The 18840-nt window shown below is 35.2% G+C and overlaps 1 protein-coding gene and 1 pseudogene across 2 annotated transcripts; one reads left to right on the top strand and one right to left on the bottom strand.

Moving 5' to 3' along the window:
* Positions 1–1497: 1497 nt before the first annotated feature.
* LOC147411037 (ent-kaurene synthase-like 1) lies at positions 1498–8351 on the bottom strand (annotated as a pseudogene). Its single transcript, XR_015178812.1, has 13 exons — positions 8083–8351; positions 6579–6616; positions 6198–6483; positions 5704–6095; positions 5059–5178; positions 4755–4852; positions 4505–4675; positions 4279–4391; positions 4097–4195; positions 3711–3926; positions 3489–3630; positions 3160–3405; positions 1498–2747 (listed from the first exon to the last, which is right to left on the bottom strand). The product of XR_015178812.1 is annotated as an ent-kaurene synthase-like 1 (transcript).
* Positions 8352–14635: 6284 nt separating this feature from the next.
* LOC147411036 (myb family transcription factor IPN2-like) lies at positions 14636–18299 on the top strand. The gene is made up of 6 exons (XM_086443662.1): positions 14636–14915; positions 15034–15110; positions 15179–15236; positions 15385–15448; positions 15589–15658; positions 15781–18299. The coding sequence occupies exons 1-6, from the start codon at positions 14750–14752 to the stop codon at positions 16426–16428; spliced, it is 1083 nt and encodes a 360-aa protein (XP_086299788.1). The 5' UTR covers positions 14636–14749; the 3' UTR covers positions 16429–18299.
* The last annotated feature ends 541 nt before the right edge of the window (positions 18300–18840 follow it).

The raw sequence follows: 18840 nt of genomic DNA, 5'->3' as shown, positions 1-18840 counted from the left end.
TAGTGTTTAATGAAGAGCTTAGAGGGTGTTCAAGAAATTGGTCTTTCACATTCATTCAATTTTATTTAGTGTAATTTCTCAATCATCGATATAGTACTTAACAATGAATAAAATACGTTTATGTGCCATTGTGTAGCTAATTAATTTTCTACTTTGTTGTACTATCATCACCTTTGGAATCATGTATAATTCCATTGTGTTGGCACTCTGCCCAACAATTGGTATCTAGAAGTGCAGGTGAGAAACGTCTTGGTACTGTAGACACCCCAATTTGCACGAATCCGTTAGGAAAATCCGAATTTTCTCGAATTGATTCCGATTTAGAACTCAAGATTTTCGACGGGCCCGCATTGCCACTTGACATCATTATTCATGTATACATGCATACTTATTGCATCTCATATTATTGCATGCCCATACCTTGTCCCTAATCCACTTTAAATCCATATCCTAAGCCCAAACCCAAGTCCATATCCTAACCTAAATCCAAGCCCATTCCAAACCCATTCTCTCACACCCCTTCACAAGATGACACATGTTGATCTTTCATAAGCCCCCAATACCCAATGCATCATCTAATTGGAGAGTCAACTCCCCCTTTGTGAAAATTCAATAATGGCCTTCCTAAAAAGGTTAGTCAAACCAAAAAGATACTTTGGTCTTTGGTAATAATTCATAAAGTTTAGAACTTCCCATTATGCCCTCAAAAGGTGGGAATCTTCAAGTACATACATGGAGTTCTCCCATTGGTCCATTTCAAAATTATACTTTCACCCTTACTTTATTTGTTATTTACAAATGAACCAAGATCTACTTTCACCTACCACTTCATCTTTACACATGTCATTCTCCTATTTACCCTCCCAAAAGTACTTTTGTTCTCCCATTGGTCCATTTCAAAATTATACTTCACCCTTGCTTTATTTGTTATTTACAAATGAACCAAGATCTACTTTTTACCTACCACTCCACTTTTACACATGTCACTCACTTATTCACCCTCTCAAAAGTACTTTTGTTCTCTCACTTCTATTTACAAAATAATCAAGGATCAAAGAATGCTTTTAGGGTTTCTTCACAAATGTCATCTTTGCCCTCATACAAATGAAAAATTCAAAAAGAAATAACCTAAACCCTATGTCCATTTTCTTTATTTTTAGGTTGGACTACTTTATCCCAAAAAGTTCTCCAAAAACTTTATAAATACCCTCATTTTCTAAGAATAACTCATGCTCTCAAGCCCCCATCTCTCAACCTAAAACTTTACCAAAATTCCTACTCATTCTCTCACCTTCTAAACTTCAACTCCACCCTCAACCATCTTACTTAACTTTCAAGTCTACTTTTTCAAGGTTCACGTTCATCAAAGGATAAGGTGGGATTTAACATGTAGTCTATCTATTTCAAAGCTTGCATCTTCTTCTTCTAACCCTCTACTTTATTTTCTTTTTTAGAAATCCTTTAGGATGTAATGTATACCCTACCCCATTCCCGGTAGATTGGGCTAAGGTTTGATCGAAAGGATGGGGGTTGAAGCCCTTTTTACCTTAAAATCATGCATCATATTGTACACAATGCACGCACACACTCACCTATGCATGGCAATGATGAAGAAATGTGTCACCCTCTTGATGGGATGAAACACTAAGTTTCTAGCCATGCATACATGCATCAAGGTTGTAGCCTCAAGGGAACTCCATCATGGAGTCTCTCTAAAAGTTCAAACCTACATTCATATTCATAAATTTAATGTGACTACATGGGTCATTCTTTTCCATAGAATGCCCTTAATGTCATGTTGAAAATCAAAACCCTTTGTTAAGGGAACATTTCACTCTAATGCACACACCACCCCTATCATGCATTCTCATGCATTTTAGTATTTGTTTTCTTGAGTTTTTACAAAATAAAATGGCCAAGCAAGGTAACCACCTTTGGTGGAGAGGATGGGGTGCCTAACACCTTCCCCATCCTCTAAGCGGACCTCCTTACCTAGATCTTAGGTAGACCTTGCCCTTTCCAACACATGAGAGTCACTACAATACCATGGAAAAAAATGATTTTCAAAAAAATCAATTCGGCTGCCTATTCACACCCATTTCCAAAAAAGAATGGTGGCGACTCCAAACAATGTAGTATTGAGGTTCATGGCGAACATTTTCATGTCTACAGGTACTATGAGAACTAGTAATGCAACTTATGGACTCATCTCAAACCTATTTAATCCTTGTTGAATAATATCCAATTTCATCTACCCTATAACAGGCATGGCTGCATTAATAATTAATAAATAAGATGTTTAAGGTACTTGACGCATAGCTCAGAGCACTTGAGAATCAACAATGAATATTCCTTGAATGGGTTGCATGAACCATATCAATGTAACATATGAAACAAATTAAAGCGACAAAAAAAGGTCCAAGCATCCTTCTTCAGGGACTTGAAGATGGAAGATTTAGAGTGTCATGAATGACTGCATCCACTGCATTAACCATTTCTTGCTGAGAAGAGAACCCATCATTCTTCATGTAAAAGATATGAAATACTCGGCTTGCTTTCCAAAACAACTCCTTGCAAGCTCTTGGAACCACACTTCCCTCTGTTAGTAACACTAATCTTAGTAGTTCTCTCTTACTGCGGTCAATGACCCTCTTCATCTCTCTCACAGCCTCATCTTCAGTGGTAGCATTGCTGCCATGAATCATGTATAACGTAACACTATTTAATTTCCCTTCCTCCTGTTCTCTCTGTAACATACTACAAGTTAGACAGAACCCAAGCAACGCCTATTGGATATTGATACACTATTCCAATTCAAAGTATTAAATTTCAACATGTTTCCATGAAAAATACAAAAATATTTTCACTTCCATAAGGCTCGACACAAACATTTAAACAAAAGTTTCTTTTTTTTTTTTTTTTTTATACATTTATTTCATATAATATTTTGGTGAATACTATATATCAACCAAAATAATCAAATTTCAGGCAAAAAAAGCAAGATTTTGACTGAAATATCTCAATAAGCAATCAAATTCAAGCAAGATATTCATTTTTGAAAAAAAGAGCTTAAATATTGATAAAATTTTAAAAACAACCATAATTATAAATTTCTTATATAAAGGACTTGTATATTGCACATAACACATAAAATCTGACCTTGAAACTTTGGACATCGTTGAGAAGTCGGCCACATGTGCTCAGATGCTTGAATAGATTGTTATATTCTGAACTTCTAACTATCTCTTCTGAAAGCTCAAACCTGAGAAAGTAGAGAGCTATGAGAACGATGACTCCCGAGGCAGACGAAATACGCGCACTTGACATATAATCATCAATTGTGGGTGTCGACTTGTCTCTTGCCCACTCAGCTTCTCTCATCATAGAATTGAGCAAACTAAGCCACTGCAGAATAAACACAGTTCATGTTACCCTCTCTAAAATCGAGAAGTTCATTAAAAATATATATGAGTCATATTCAATCTCACTAGTTCAATTAGGTGACTTAGGACACTTCGGCCTTGTTGTACAAATGCTTTGCTTTCGAGCTCGTTAATTGTGTTATAAAGTGCGAGGAATATGATCTCAACTTTTTCAGAGCAATAACTAGTGTCTGAATTGCCATTCCATCTGTAATTCAATGAACTATCCATTAAACTTTCACTTGAAACTCATGCAACATCAACCGTAACAAGAGAAGGGGAACTTATTTCTCAACCAACTTGATAAGGTGTTCTAATTCTTCATGGGAGCCTCCAATAGCGAAGAAGTCATCGATCACAGTTGCAAGAACAGAATTTTTTGCCCCTGAAATACGAGCATCGGATAGTTCAGGAGAAAAAAGGATGGAAGCAATGGAGAAATAGGCGTAGGTTAGCTTCTGCCTTGCAAACTTTAGTTTATCTAATTTGTTTTCTTTGACCCACCTATGTGAGTGTGAAAACCAAGATTAGATCTTGTATCCAGTAAAAAAAATTGAGCATTAGATAGGATTCAGAAAAATTTACATGGTTCGGTAGTAGTGCCCATGTCCATGGATGAGATGAGAGTGATTCACTAAACAATAATGTATACAGGGTTTTCTTTGAGAACCTACCGCTCGAGATCCTTAAGTTCTTTCTGGTGTATGGCTTGACAAATGTTGAAATCGTCCACAGCTACTCGTAGGATATCCATGTTGTCAATATTTGAGCACCTGATGCACCAACGAGGGGTAACGAGATAATGAATAGTCCTGGAGAGAATACAAATTACTTTTGAACATCACCACAGAATTACCTGTACAATGTTTTTAGAATCCGAAAATTATCTACATTGTAGACCTCGATAGTTCTCCTATTTTCTAGGCGCTCCAAGTTCGCTTGATGAGGAAATTTGAGGGCATAATCCACCTGGAATGGGCCAAGATGAAAATGTCAAGCAGAATGAGACGACCTATGATTTCATGATAATGAACTCTTCAATCAAAATCTTCCGATTTTGTAGCCATATCTGAGGAACCCACCTCTTTATGCAATTTTTCATCATGAATTGCACCATTTGATAATTCCTGTTTAAGAAAATGACTCGTCCACGAATGAAGCTCTGTATAGCTCCAGAATTGTACTTATATCTTTAAGATGCCCTTCAATTGAACTGAAGAAATGTTCTTGTTCATCGAATCCAGCTAATGCATCTACATCACACGTCAAATGAATATATTGATTCTTCATCTTCAACAAAAATAAAGAAACCTATTAACCAAATCTCCTTACCTGAAGAAATTTCATATCCATTCATCCGTAAGAGCCGAAATGCTATGGCACAGGTCTAAATATCTAAGAATAAATCTTCATCCCTATTCAGCCAGCGTCTGGTCATGGGCCAACACCAACAATAGAAAATTCATTATCTATCATATGGAGTGCCTTATTAGGATGAACATTTATGAGCAAACCCATTTCCCTCTGATGTGAAGTATGGATTTTTTAGGATCCTTAGTGCATCGTGCACCTCTGACATGCTTTACAATTCGATCACAATTTATTGGTATGAAAAGTGTAAGAATTGAGGAACTACCTGTATGTTTCATCCAAAACACTTTTTATTTGTTCTTAAAATGTCGATCGATCCCCAACCTCTCAAGAATGTCAACCATATATAGATGGGTATATGCATCTGTAGGATAAATTGTTGGAACTGAAAAAGACAACACCAAGAAGAAAAAATTAGTATTAGAACTTTGAATATATTGCCAGACCACCAACTATACATAAACTTCATGTTATTTGATTGGTTGTCAACTTTCAATGACTGCGGAGGAATTTTCTTCGAGCATCTTCTTTTCATATGGGGTATGTGTTGTTTTAAAGTCTTGTATTCTGTTGGGGGATAGACACGTTTTTCTCTACTCTCGGTTTCTTTAAATAGAGATCTCTAGGGCTGTAAAACTTCAAAGAAAATAGTGATTGTTCTTGTTCTGATCTGTAGACGTAGGCACACAGCCGAACTACGTAAATCCTTGTATTTTTGTGTGCGATCATTGTTCTCTTTGTTGCTTCATTTTTCACAGTATGGTGGTAAGCTTGTAGTCGTTAATTGGTTTGTATGTTTTTCTTATTTTGTTGCTTTGGTAGGTCTTCTCGACCTCTTAAGGCTGACGTATACTCTTTCTTCTTTAATGGATTCTTCTAATATCTATTAAAAAAAGGTGGGGAGAGTTACCTGCCTTGCCGAACCTTTCTAAAAGTAAGCGCAAGTGCTCAAAGTGTTTTGCATCATGAACATGAGCCAGAGCAGCAGCAGTGGTGGATGGTGAATTGAAAAGAGACCCATTCTTCCTTTGATATTTCATGATCTTCTCCCAATCTTGTAATTTAAATAATCCTTCCATGATATATGCTAGATAGATTTTCTTTCCCTTAGAATGCATATACCTCCTTAATTCCAATCTTGCTTACGAAGCATTGCTTCTACGGCATTTGAGCTTAAAGGGAGATTCAAACCTAAGTCCATGGCATATTCGATCATACCGGGAAATATGATGCTGAAGCCAATTTGAGACTTCTGCTTGTCATTGGTGGCTGCTTCAAAATTTGATACAATAAAGTTGAGTCCTATTTGTTATTTTTTTTTAAAGAAAAAAAACTTAATTGTATTAGACTGATCAATCACGATGAAATAAAAACAAAAAGCCAGTAAATCTATGATAGAAATACCCCTCTTCACTTGTTCTTCACTAACTTCCCGTCGTTTGAGTGCAAGTACACATGCCAATGTGGATGAGAGGGAGTGTTTAATCAACAAACGATGGTGACAAGGGAAACCCCACGAGCCATCGGAGAGCTGATTCTCCAATAACCAATTCAAGCATTCAGGAAAACAGGGTTGGTGTGGGGAATTCGGAGAAGGGACCATAGCTAACCAAGCGGTGTCATAAGAAGATATCAAAATCTCAACCTTGGTGAACATGTCTTTGATTCTTTCCTTTGGACCTTGAGCACACTGTTACGTGATCATACTCATACTTGATTCATATATACTCAAATAACTTCTCAATGGGCAATAATATGAAGCATGTAAAGAGAGGATTGGCTTACCACAGCAGCATTTTTGGCTACTCTCATAACCTTACCACCTGCTTTAGACAGCAAAATCATTTGATAAGAGAATCATAGAACAAAGGTAATGTGTTCTAATGATGCCAAGAAAGCAACATATGAATTCTAATTCAAAATAATAATACAGAGAGATGAAATACTGAAAACTATTGCTTGAGAAAATAGGAAACAGAGAAGCATACACAATAAAATGAAGGACAGAATACATTAAACAATTTTGGAAACCCAAAAGCCAATAATAAAAATATTTTATTAGATTCAATAAAATTGAAATACTATTTGTTTTTATTTTTTTGGGTTAAATGGGTTTTTTGGTAAGTTGAGTATTTTTTGTATTGTGTGTTCTAAGACAATGCTTAAGTTAGGAACTATCTCCTAAAAGATGATCCCACATCCGAAAAAAGAAATGTCTCTTCTTAAGATTATATAAGATTCTCACATATTTAGTTTGGTTATTTATGTGAGAAACTACATTTCCATTTGCCTATGCACTTGGGCGCTTTTAGGCACACTTTGCAGTATGCATCATTCCAAGGAGCTTGAGGAGACCTTTTTGTTTTATTATTTGTTAGATCAATTGGATGATCAGAGTGGGTGTTGGATTATAGTGATTGATTCAGATGGGCTTAACAGTCATCATGCATGTTGGTCAAGCGAGTTTGACCACAAAGCGACTGTTGGACCGTTAGTCAATTTTGTTTGACTGTCCATGCTCAAAAGTGATTATTATTAGTCAAAGGGGTTCGACCATGGGTCGTCAACCATTTTTTGACAGCGCTCCAAAGTGTATACTAATGGTCCATGAAGAGTTTCAAATTTCAACAATCTAGAAGGGCAGAAAATGTGTCTCTTTGCCCCTTGTCCATTAAATCTGATGTAAAGCAATCGAGGCCATCCAATCATGACTGATGAGTCAAACATTCACGGGACTGCTTGAACCGTGACATTAAATCTATGAAATGGGATATGCATGCACAGATCAAAACACACTTAACCAAACATTCTCTCTCTCTCCTTTTTTTTTTTCTGGTTCCAAAACAGATTTGAGTTATTTGGGCAATTCCTGTTGACGAATTGTAGAAAAGAGATTGGGTACTTCGTTATGTCTTGGAATGCATTGCTGGAAAACCTTTTGTAATTAATCTTGAATTCATACTCAGGTAGGGAGCCAAAAATGTTTTAAAGAAAATGATTAAATGCCTCTTATTTTTGTTTTATTAATTTTTAAGATTCTCGACTGAAATCTTCCAATGGGCTAAAAGAAAACAAACAAATACTTCTTCAAGCAACTAAAAGAATTAGAATCAATAGAACGGTTAATAACAACTAGTGCAATTCTAAGAAGACTAGAGAAATAACAAAATCTCAACATCAGTACTACTTTTCATATAAACTAGAAACCTTTAAGAAAGAGTGAAACCCAACAAAAAAGAAAAACACGAAGATAGTATAGATAGATATAAAGACAGAAAAAATTGAGTACCTGATAGAGATGGTATCCTTAAGTTTTTGGGCCTTGAGAGGAATAACGTCATATCGTTTCTATACCTTAAGAAACATGAGCACATGAGAGAGTGAGATTGTTCTTGTATGTGAAAAACCATGACAACAACTCAACAAGAGAGAGAGAGAGAGAGAGAGAGAGAGTTTTGATATTAATGCATGAGTGTGGAATTAATAGGTGCTTGAATGAGTCCATCGTTGCCCACGAAGACAAACGAAGAAGAGCTTCCAACGTTTAGTGGTTTGTTTAGTGTTATATGTTTCCAACGTCGCAGAAAAGTTTAAAAGAAAGGATCATTTTTCTATCCCAACCGATTGCTGAAGATTAGTTATTGTCCATCAAACAAAGGTTGAGATATATACCCTCTACGTTTGGTGAATATTCGAGAGAGTAGGCACGCGGCTGACGTGACAAGGGCATAGAATCACTCAATTTTTTTTTTCTGTGTATCCCGATGAAAACGATCTATGATTATGTGCCTTTGCTACATCAGTCAGTCACGTACCCAACCGCATTCCAAGACCGTGTGCATTCATCACAATTCTTCGACGTTCAAGATTAGGATATGGGTCTGATTTTGGTCAAAATTCGAGTGATATGACATCCCACTTCAATGGGTTTGGATCTTTTGGAATCGGTCCAAATACAAATGTCCCTTGTTTCAAGTTGGATCTGAATTGGATATGGATCCATTTGTTATATCTGCCTAAATCTGAATGATATATTATTGTGAAAATTATTTTTTTAAGTTTTTCAAATATCATTTTCTACTATTTTAACAAAACGTTAATTCTAATAAAATAAATGATGATTTACACTTTGAACCCATATGATTTGACATAATTCTAGGTTGACTCTTAACCTTATGATAATTTCACCTATCTCCCTTTTTAGAAATTGCATTAATGTTGGAATGTTATTTGATTATTTCAACACTCTCTTTTTAATTATATATTTTTTATTGAAAAAATTAAATTATAAAATAACAAAATCCCAAGGTTAATAAAATTTTATTTTGGTGATCCCCCGTTCTTAACTCCTAATAGAATTTTAATGATTTTACTTAGGGTTGGCAATGATACGAAATATACCCGATGTCCAAACCAATCTGAATCGATTCGATCTAAAAAAAATATGAAAAATTGGATTGGATTCGAATTGAAATCTTAGATTTGAAATAATTTTGGATTGGATTTGGGATCGGATTCAGATGTACCTCAATCCGATCTGAGGATATTTCACTAATTTTTCTTTTCTTAATTTCATATAAATACATATAGATAAAACATTTTAGTTTATTTATTTTTTTATTTTCCTCTATATTTGTAGTAGGAAAGTAGATTTTCTAAAATTTTATATGATTTTATATTTTTTTGAACATTGATAATTTGAAAATAAAGCATGTGTTCGGATTAGACCAGACCGATTTTAGATTAAGGATGAAATGAAATAGATCGGATTTGATTCACGTATTCATTAATCCGTTCGGATCGGATCCATCTCTAAAAAATTTCGGATCGGTATTGGAGTGGCACTAATCTGGTAACATGAAATTATGCCAAATCATAAAGGGTAAAAGTGTAATTTAAATACCCAAAATGGAAATAGTTGTCCATTTGGGTCAAATTTCTTTTTATAAAATAAGGTTGGGGACGCAGGCCTAGCACAGATGGAATTATGCCAAATCATAAGGGGTTAAAGTACAATTTAAATACCCAAAATGGAAATAGTTGTCCATTTGGGTCAAATTTCTTTTTATTAAATAAGGTTGGGGACGCAGGCCTAGCACTGGCCTTTTTGGTCGGGTCAGGCTTGGATTGGACTTTGCCTAGAGTTGTTCTAGGCTTTTTGGCCGATGCTTAGAGTTGCTCAGGTCAGGCTTGGACCCAAAACATATAGTCCATGTCAGGCCCGTGGACTTTTTCAACCCCTATTCATATAAATTCTCAAAAAAATTTTCTTGCCAATATACATTAGATTTGAACGACGTCAGGATATCAACACTCTACACGCCTTACCAACTTAGCTAAGCTAACACTTCCAGTAGAAATTATCAATTGTCGTGAAATCTCCATGCGTTCATGCCTTGTTTTTCTCCATCTTTGTCCTATCATCAAACAGTTATCTTCTATAATTTCCACACAAAAACATTGGGAGCTCATAGAAGCAAAAGTTTGATAATTTGGTTCTTCCTCGCAATTAAATCCAACAAATGGATTTTCCTATAGATTATCACTGATTACTCAAAGGTCGTGGCACTCGGCCACCGACATGAACCTATGCACACAAATGGACCATTTAACCTTGCTATAAAACTTGAAAACTCAACTGGACTCGAATGTCCACCACGTGGGATCAAGTCGAAAACTCTCAAGTCAAACTAGAATATATTAAAATAAAGTTTTAATCTTTTAAAATAAATAAAGTTGTTTAGCTTTTATTCTCCACAAAAATGTCACAATCAACCTAATAACTCAACCGAATTTATGAGTCGATCGATCAAGTTAATGGATTGACTCAATGATTTGCTGGGTAACTCGGAGAGTTTCTTTCTTTGAGATATGATATGGGACCCAAAATCTCTCACCACAGAAGAATATATTCATTTTCAAGAATCAAAGCATATAAAGATGCTTGAAATTCAAGCTAACATGTCCTCAAGTCTAAAACAATCACAAATCTTTTGAGACTAAAGTTAAATACCAACTTTGCTAAATTTAATTCAAATGGGACACCTACATAGCACGTGTATTCTAAAGACGAATCTCCAAGACAACTAAATGGATTACCTTTCTCGTTAATAATTAGAAGGCACAACAAAATTGCAGTTTAATACATAAAGGAAAAATCTAAAGTTTAGTCTCATATACTTTTATTTTCTTCTAAGCTACTCTAATATACTTTAAAATTTAAATACAGTCTAAAAGCAGCTAGGTTGTACACATGGCCTGCATGCATTCATCCAAGATAGAACGAAGGCAACCCATTCGATTTATACAACTTGTTTGATGGACATATATAAAGTGATGTCTAATTAGATGATTTGGAATTTGGGATCATAATGCAATATAACAATGGTGAAAATACAAGAATCATTATAAAAGTTAAGGATAAGCTCAAGTATATATTAGAATTAACTACTCAAGATAAAAGCTAACATACAAATAAAACAAAATCCTAAAACCATCTTGTGCTCAATCACTTGTATCAAAATAACATCTTACCAATCATTAATAATACTCTTGATGTGCATACAAGCCATTCAAGAAGCACTTTTTGGATGCACAAATTTAACATGTTAATGATTTCATACACAAGACACATGTAATCACATGGGTTCATTATCATCATGACGTGTGTTATCACACTTAGCACTATATATAAATGCATACTTCAAATTAAAGAAGGTAAAAGGGTACACAATCTTTCATTTACTACCCTCATTTATTCTTACTTATTACTCTGCAATTATACTAACTTGATTGTCAGAAACTCTTTGGTAAATATCACACTAGTGTCTCATACTAAAAATGAAATGATTGACAGATTGATTGCAGTTGATCTAAAAATAATTATCTACATAAGTACAAATCTCAAAAGATGTGCAAAAAAATAATTTTTTCAAAGATCACTGTTTTCCATATTTAAAAGTCAATACATGCAAGGGAGTGAACAGTTGGACCGTTTATCGCAACCTAGCCATGGTCTCTATACGACACCCGGGGCCAGTGAGGTATCACAACCTAGCCATGGTCTCTACAAAGAACTTACCCAGAACTCGATCCTAAATGAACAATGATGCAATTGCGATGACTTTGAGGGTGTAAAATAGATTCTTAGGGGTAGGGGGATAAATGCAAGATTGATTGGGCAGCCTTGGGCCTTATGTGCAATTGGTTTTTGTCTCTCTCCCTAACAACCCCCAAGAAGAGGTAGAGATGAGCTAGCCTCCTTTTGCTCTGTGTGTGTGTGTGTGTGTGTGTGGTGGGGGGGGGGGTGTTTATAACACAATCTCAGGTAACATCATCGAAATGGCTTTTATGGTTGTTTTTCGGGTCCTTACAACCTCTCTTAGGCCTATTGCACAACACTTCACATACCTCGCGTTTCGCCTGTATGAGGCCTTCACTTCAAATAGATTTTCAGACTTCTAGTTCGACTCTATTACTATTACAATCGTACTTACCAAAATAGTAGAACTGTTAAAAAAAATTATTCTACTCAAACTTTCTTACTAATATTGAAATATTTCATAATAACTTTCTCAAAGAAATTTGGACTAAAAATAACTGAAAAATGTGAAAATGGGAATTATTAAAATAGTAAGTGATGCCCAACAAATAAAATTTGACTCCTAATTAGCTTTTCTAGCCATTGTAAAACCTGTCCAATGCCTATAGGATTTTTTTTTTTATCATAGTGCTCATCGTAAGCTTTTTGAATTGGTAACTGATTTAGGTAATACATGTTTGAAGCTAAGGTGTATATTTAGTAATTCAGCCATCTTTTTTGGGGGCTAGTCACTTCGTATAGTTTTTGTGGCTCCTGCTATATCAAATCACCTCACATATTTTCAATTTTATGATACTATAACATTTGTAAATGATTATTATGGTCTGAAACATCAAATACAAAAGATAATCACCAAAATATATTAGATTTTTGGAAAATGCTGGAATGAAACAAACGGAGACACAAGGGTGACAAAAATGATGTGGTGGCGTGCACATAACCGTAGATGCTTTTTATTCGTATCTCACAGAAAAGCATGTACGGTAATGTGCATGACACCACGAGTTTTTGTCACCCTTGTGTCTCCCTTTGTGTCACCCCAGCACGACTCTAGATTTATAGATACATTTATGGATTTTAATAGGAGAATAATCTTTCTTTGATTGTCAAAGAAGAAAGCATTTATTCCCTTCAGGAATAGGGTAAATAGAATGCATTTTCCTTCTTTAGCTTTCTATTATCTCCTTGCGATTTATCATCCTTGCATGAGAGAGAGAGAGAGAGAGGAACTTTATATTGTTCTTACTCATCCTCAATCACTTTTATCCTATCTGTGGGACCCCAAGTGTCAATGTATTGAGTTTGACTCTATTCAATTTTTGTTTGAACATGGATGGAAGTTGCTTTGAAGATATAAGCATGGGAGAGACAATCTTCTGTTCGACAAAAGCCTCATAGGTTAAGCTCCAAGAAACTTTAGAAGAAGATAGGTCCCCCACTTGCCATCAAAAGATCCACATTCACAAACCCTTTGCTAATTTATGGTCACACCTTCACAATATCAACCAAAGGAACTAAAGTTACTGTCCTCTCATCTATGCAAGACAAGAGAGGTCATTTTTCTTATTAAGATGAGTAATTATTCAAATACACTTGTAAAAGAAGAACTAGCGGGAAATCAAGAGAAATTTTGTAGAATTATAGGCTAACCAACCCAACATGACAATTATGATGGTACTCACGAGGCCAAAATCTTGGAGATGACTTTAATTCAATCTCTTCGGACCATTTTTTTGGTGTGGTAATGACATAAAAGTTGGTCTTATATGTTCCCTAACAAACTATAATTAGCTTGGTTTTTTGTGTGCAAAGGAAGAAAAAAAATTGGGGCTGCACCATGAAAGAGAAGAAAAGAAGACTAATGCATCTTACCTTAATATATGGTCCCTCCGGCATTACAAATGTGTATACCTTAGAGAAATTTCCCAAAACATGATCTAACTTTTGATGAAATCCCCATTACGTCTCACTGTTCAATTTAAGTTTCAAAGCATGAAGTGCATGATTGTAGGTTTTTCAAAGTGATGATCTCACAAATATAAAGTAGTGAGATAGTTGATTTTTTTTTTCTTTCAAAGCCGCAATCTCATTGGTTATATAAGTGATGATCTCAATCGAGGTTGTCTCTCTAAAAGGAGAAAAATATCAACAATCTATCTACTTCATGTGAAAAAATAAAACAAAGCAGCAAAGAGAAAACCAGAAGTTGCTAAATGCATCTATCTCCTCAAAATAAAAAAAAAATTCAAAATAGAAAGAACCCCTAAGAAAATATTCCAAAATTTCATTTTAGTAACACTAAAAATTAGAAACCCCCAAAATAAAATACAAGACATTCACCCAACACTTTATATGTGAGAGATCATCATTTTGAAAACCTACAATCTCGCACATCATGTTTTGGGAAATTAAATGAACAATGAGCCAGAGTAGAAATTTCGTCGTATTCGGCTCACGGAATGGTAATTTACCCTATACTTTATCTAATTCTCTAATATTACAAGTCTACAAAATACAAGATTCTTTCTCTCTCTCTCTCAAAATACAATGAAAAACCCTCTAATACCCTCCCTTAGAAAAGAAAGAATACAAAAGATTCTCTCTTTTCTCTCTATGAATACAACAATATACTCTCTCTCTCTCTCAACTTTTGCCAAAGGAGGACTGCAGTTAGAGTCGATTTACTTTATAAATTTTTTTTTTGCAAGGGTAGCAAGACAATAAACTTTATTTTAGAAAGAGAGATAGAGAGAGAAACAAGCCCTTCTCTTCTTCAAAAAACGAACCCTATTCCTCTTTAAATGCGTCGCTTTTGTTCTTGAATCTCATCCTATTCCAGAGCAGCGTAGAGGGAATGTTCCATTCCAAGAAGCCTACTATGAATTCACATGAGAGATCAATGTGTGTTCAAAGAGACTCTGGACTTGTCCTCACAACAGACCCAAAGCCCCGCCTCCGATGGACTGTCGAGCTTCACGAACGATTTGTCGATGCTGTCACTCAGCTCGGAGGACCAGATAGTATTGATCTTTCCTGTTTTCTCATCTTCTTCTTCATTTTCATCCTCAATCTTCATGTCTTCCCTTTAATATTGGTTTTCTAACGAAGTTATCTGTGATTCAAATGTTAAATTTGTAGAGGCCACGCCAAAAACAATCATGAGAGTTATGGGTGTCAAAGGACTGACTCTTTACCATCTCAAGAGCCACCTTCAGGTATGTCTGCAACATGTTTTTTTATTTTATTTTGTTGCACTCATGTAATAATTTTCTTTCTTGTACAGAAATTCAGGCTTGGGAAGCAACCACATAAGGATTTCAATGATCACTCAGTTAAGGATGGTGAGATATGTGACTGATCTTATTAGGAAGTAGGGAATTATATCCATATATGCCCTTCATTTTGCACCCTTTCTTGCATTAATAAGTAGGTATGTTTCTTCTTCTTCTTCATTTTTTTTTATTTTAAAATTTTTGAATTTCCTGGCAGCTTCGGCGCTTGATCTGCAAAGAAATGCTGCTTCATCATCGATAATGGGTCGAAGCATGAGCGAGTATCTAACTATCTTGATCCTTATTGCATCCATATGTAGATTTTCTCAAGTTTAGATAATCATAGCTTGTGCTTTAATACTAGCTAGCTATTTGATCTTCCCCTTCAGTTTAACTTTGGAATTGATAATTTCCTCTACAGTAACATACACGTCACGGATTCACTTAGGATGCAAATGGAAGTGCAAAGAAGACTGCATGAGCAATTAGAGGTAAACCCATAGTTTCCAAACAATCAAAATTATTAGTTTCTTTTAATCTCTTTTTTTTTTTTCATTCTACTTGCAACTTTAGCTAATTAAAATGTTTCTTTTTATGGGTTTTGATATGGCAGGTACAGAGGCACCTTCAACTGAGGATTGAGGCTCAAGGAAAGTATATGCAGTCAATATTAGAGAAAGCTTGCCAGACACTTTCCACTGAAAACATAACCCCAGGAAGCTACAAAGGTGTCCATAATCAAGGAGTTGGTGACATGGGTAACATGAAAGAATTTGGTTCTCCTGTAAATTTCCCTTCTCTTCAAGACCTAGGAGACCAGCTTGATATGCAGCAACAGATGGACAGATCATCTTTTGATGGGTTTTTGCCAACCAACAGTAACCCTTGTTTAGAGAAGAAGAGGCCTAGCCCATATGGTAATACTAGCAAGAACCCTATTATTTGGACAGATGATATCAGACTACAAGAATTGGGAACAGCAGTGTCATGTCTAGGCTCTGAAGAGGACTCTTTCAAGGATGATCAAATTCATATTGCATCGACAATTGGTAGTGTCCCTGATATGGACTCTATTGGAGATGTTTATGAAACCAAACCAATCTTCACAGGTGAATGTGTAGGAGAAAGGAAATTTGAGGCTTCATCAGCAAAGCTTGACAGACCGTCTCCACGAAGAGCACAGCTTTCAATGGATAGGGTAAACTCCATGAACAAAGGTGGTGGTACCTTACACCAAGGAAGAAATTCACCTTATGGGTGAGTACAAATTGAAAGGAAACTTTTAGATGTTGGTTGTCAGTTATTAGATGAAATGAACATTAATTAGGGTTTTCATTTCAAGTATGAAAGAATGAGATGCATGGTAAAATGTCAAATTTGATCTATATTAATTTACTAGAACATTTATATTAATATATGTTCTCTGATACTTCCTACTGCCATGCAACTTATTGTTTAAGCTTTAGAGATCTATCTAGAAAGAGAAGAAACACATGCATTTTTTATTTTAGAAATTCAGAATTTCTTCAAGTGGGTCTTCAATTACTTTGGAACCTGTTATGTTTGTTCATGTGGGTCTTGTTGTCCTTCAGTTTTTCCTACTAATGCAGTGACCTTTTTTGGAGTGTTTGCTTTTAAGTTAGTTGCTCTAGTTCTAAGTTAGTTACTCTCATCATTACAAAACAAAAACATTGGGAATGAAGAAGCATGATACCTAGCCATGCAAAAGAAATAATTATTATAATAATAATTAAGGCTTTGGAAAACATATAAAATTGTATTAATCCTACTTCCAACAAGCTTTGGGAATTGAGTGAGGAAGATTAATAGAAGCTCCGTTCCTTGAATGAGGAAAAAAAATTACCTAAGAGAGAAGTAGACAGGGAGTATCTATCTCCCATGCATTCCTTTTTCTTTTTTTCCTTTATATCAGTACAACATTATTCCTTGTGCATTCAATGATGAGGAATTCTAGGGTAGACATCTAATAGGCGCTAATAATGGTATACCGTCTTACAGCATACCATATATTGTACTTGTTTGTAAAACAATTTCCTTACTAATTTAGTAAGATTAAAAATCTTACTAAGGGTTGTTGAGCTCAAATGGATTACCATATTGGCAATCCAACATCACAACCCTCTAGATTTCATGAAAAAATTCAGATAAAAAAAAAAAAAATTCAAAAACATTTTTTTAAAGTTTAGATCCAAAGTTTTGAAAATAGATGGCTACCAACCTCCCAAATTTAAAATTATAACTGAATTGGAGAAATATAATTTTTTTATATTTAAATTTCATAGAATTTTGTCCTTTACAACCCTGTGGCATAGCATTGCTTTTTGGATGCTACAAGGAGAGGTCAACCCTTAGTAAGATTAGTCTTACTCAAATGGTTATGATGATATAGCCAACCAGTATGATCGTTATCTTATGAAGAATACCGAGTATTAAATCTTTCTCGCTCCTTGACCATAAATAGTGCTTTCTTTTGCTGTGGAGAAAAAGATGGTGGTACAGCTACGCCTTTATTGGTTGCTGAGGAAATTTAGATGGTGCAAGTTGGCAAGAAAGCTCCCTCCACACACACAGGGGTAGGTGGGGATCATGTGTGAGGGTGAGGAGAGGAAATAAAAGAGAAAAAAGGAGGGGGAATACTATTAGCTACCTCGCACTCCCACGCGCACAGTTGTCGAAGAAGCTTCCGTCCTTCATTAGGCAAAGTGGCTCTGTGTCAAAAGTTGATGGATGCTGTGGTGCAATTGAGAGACTTACACAAAAATAATATGGTGATTTAAGGTTCATTTTCCAAAGTAAATCATTTGAAGACCCAAAACAAGCTCATTGGATTCTGTTCTAGCCGACAACTTTGGATTTTAGTAAAGAATTCTGTCAGACAAAGTACAATGGAGAAGCTTCTCTGCCTCTCTCTCTCTTTCTCTCTGGGTGGCCTGCTTTGAGACTTTTCTTTTGCACCTTTTGTCAGCCTAATAGTTACCAAAATAAATATCTGAAGGACAACAAAGACATACTACAAATTAAAAGAACGCATTTAGTGTTGGAAAGTGTTAGTTAGAAGCCCTAAAGAACAATAATGAACAAAAGATAAAGGTTAGTAATAGTTAATTTCTAGCTTGAGCTTCCACTTTAGTTCAGTGTCTTGTTTCAGTTTTCTTTTGACTTGTGTGGTTGGCAATATTTTACAGCATGCAACTTATTCAAATATAAATATAAAGGGTCAGGTTCAAGGGCCATGTGAGAAAACATGTAAGAAAACTTTCGGTGGTAAATAAAATTTTAAAATATGGGTTAGAAATTTTAGATTGAGCTGATTTTTTTGTAAGGATGATCTCTATGATGGGAAGATCATCCAAAAAAAAAAATCAGCCCAATCTGAAACTTCTAACCCCATTAAAAGTGATTTAGAATGTGGACCGTCGATTTTTTTTCAATTGTTATCACTAATTTGTAAATCACTTTTGATGGATTTAGAGGTTTCTGATTGAGCTGATTTTTTGTGAGGATGATCTTCTCATCATAGTGACCATCCTTGAAAAAAATCAGCTCAATCCAAAACCTCTAACCCTTATTTTGAAAAACGAAAGTTTTCTTACATGTTTTCTCACATGGCCCTTGAACCTGACCCAAATATAAAATAATACATATAAGTGCA

This window comes from Akebia trifoliata, chromosome 1, assembly GCF_017979445.1.
Source record: "Akebia trifoliata isolate Shusen 1 chromosome 1, ASM1797944v1, whole genome shotgun sequence".
Classification (NCBI taxonomy): Eukaryota; Viridiplantae; Streptophyta; class Magnoliopsida; order Ranunculales; family Lardizabalaceae; genus Akebia; species Akebia trifoliata.
Note: the sequence above shows the minus strand (reverse complement) of the source record. Positions and strands in the feature narration are given on the sequence as shown.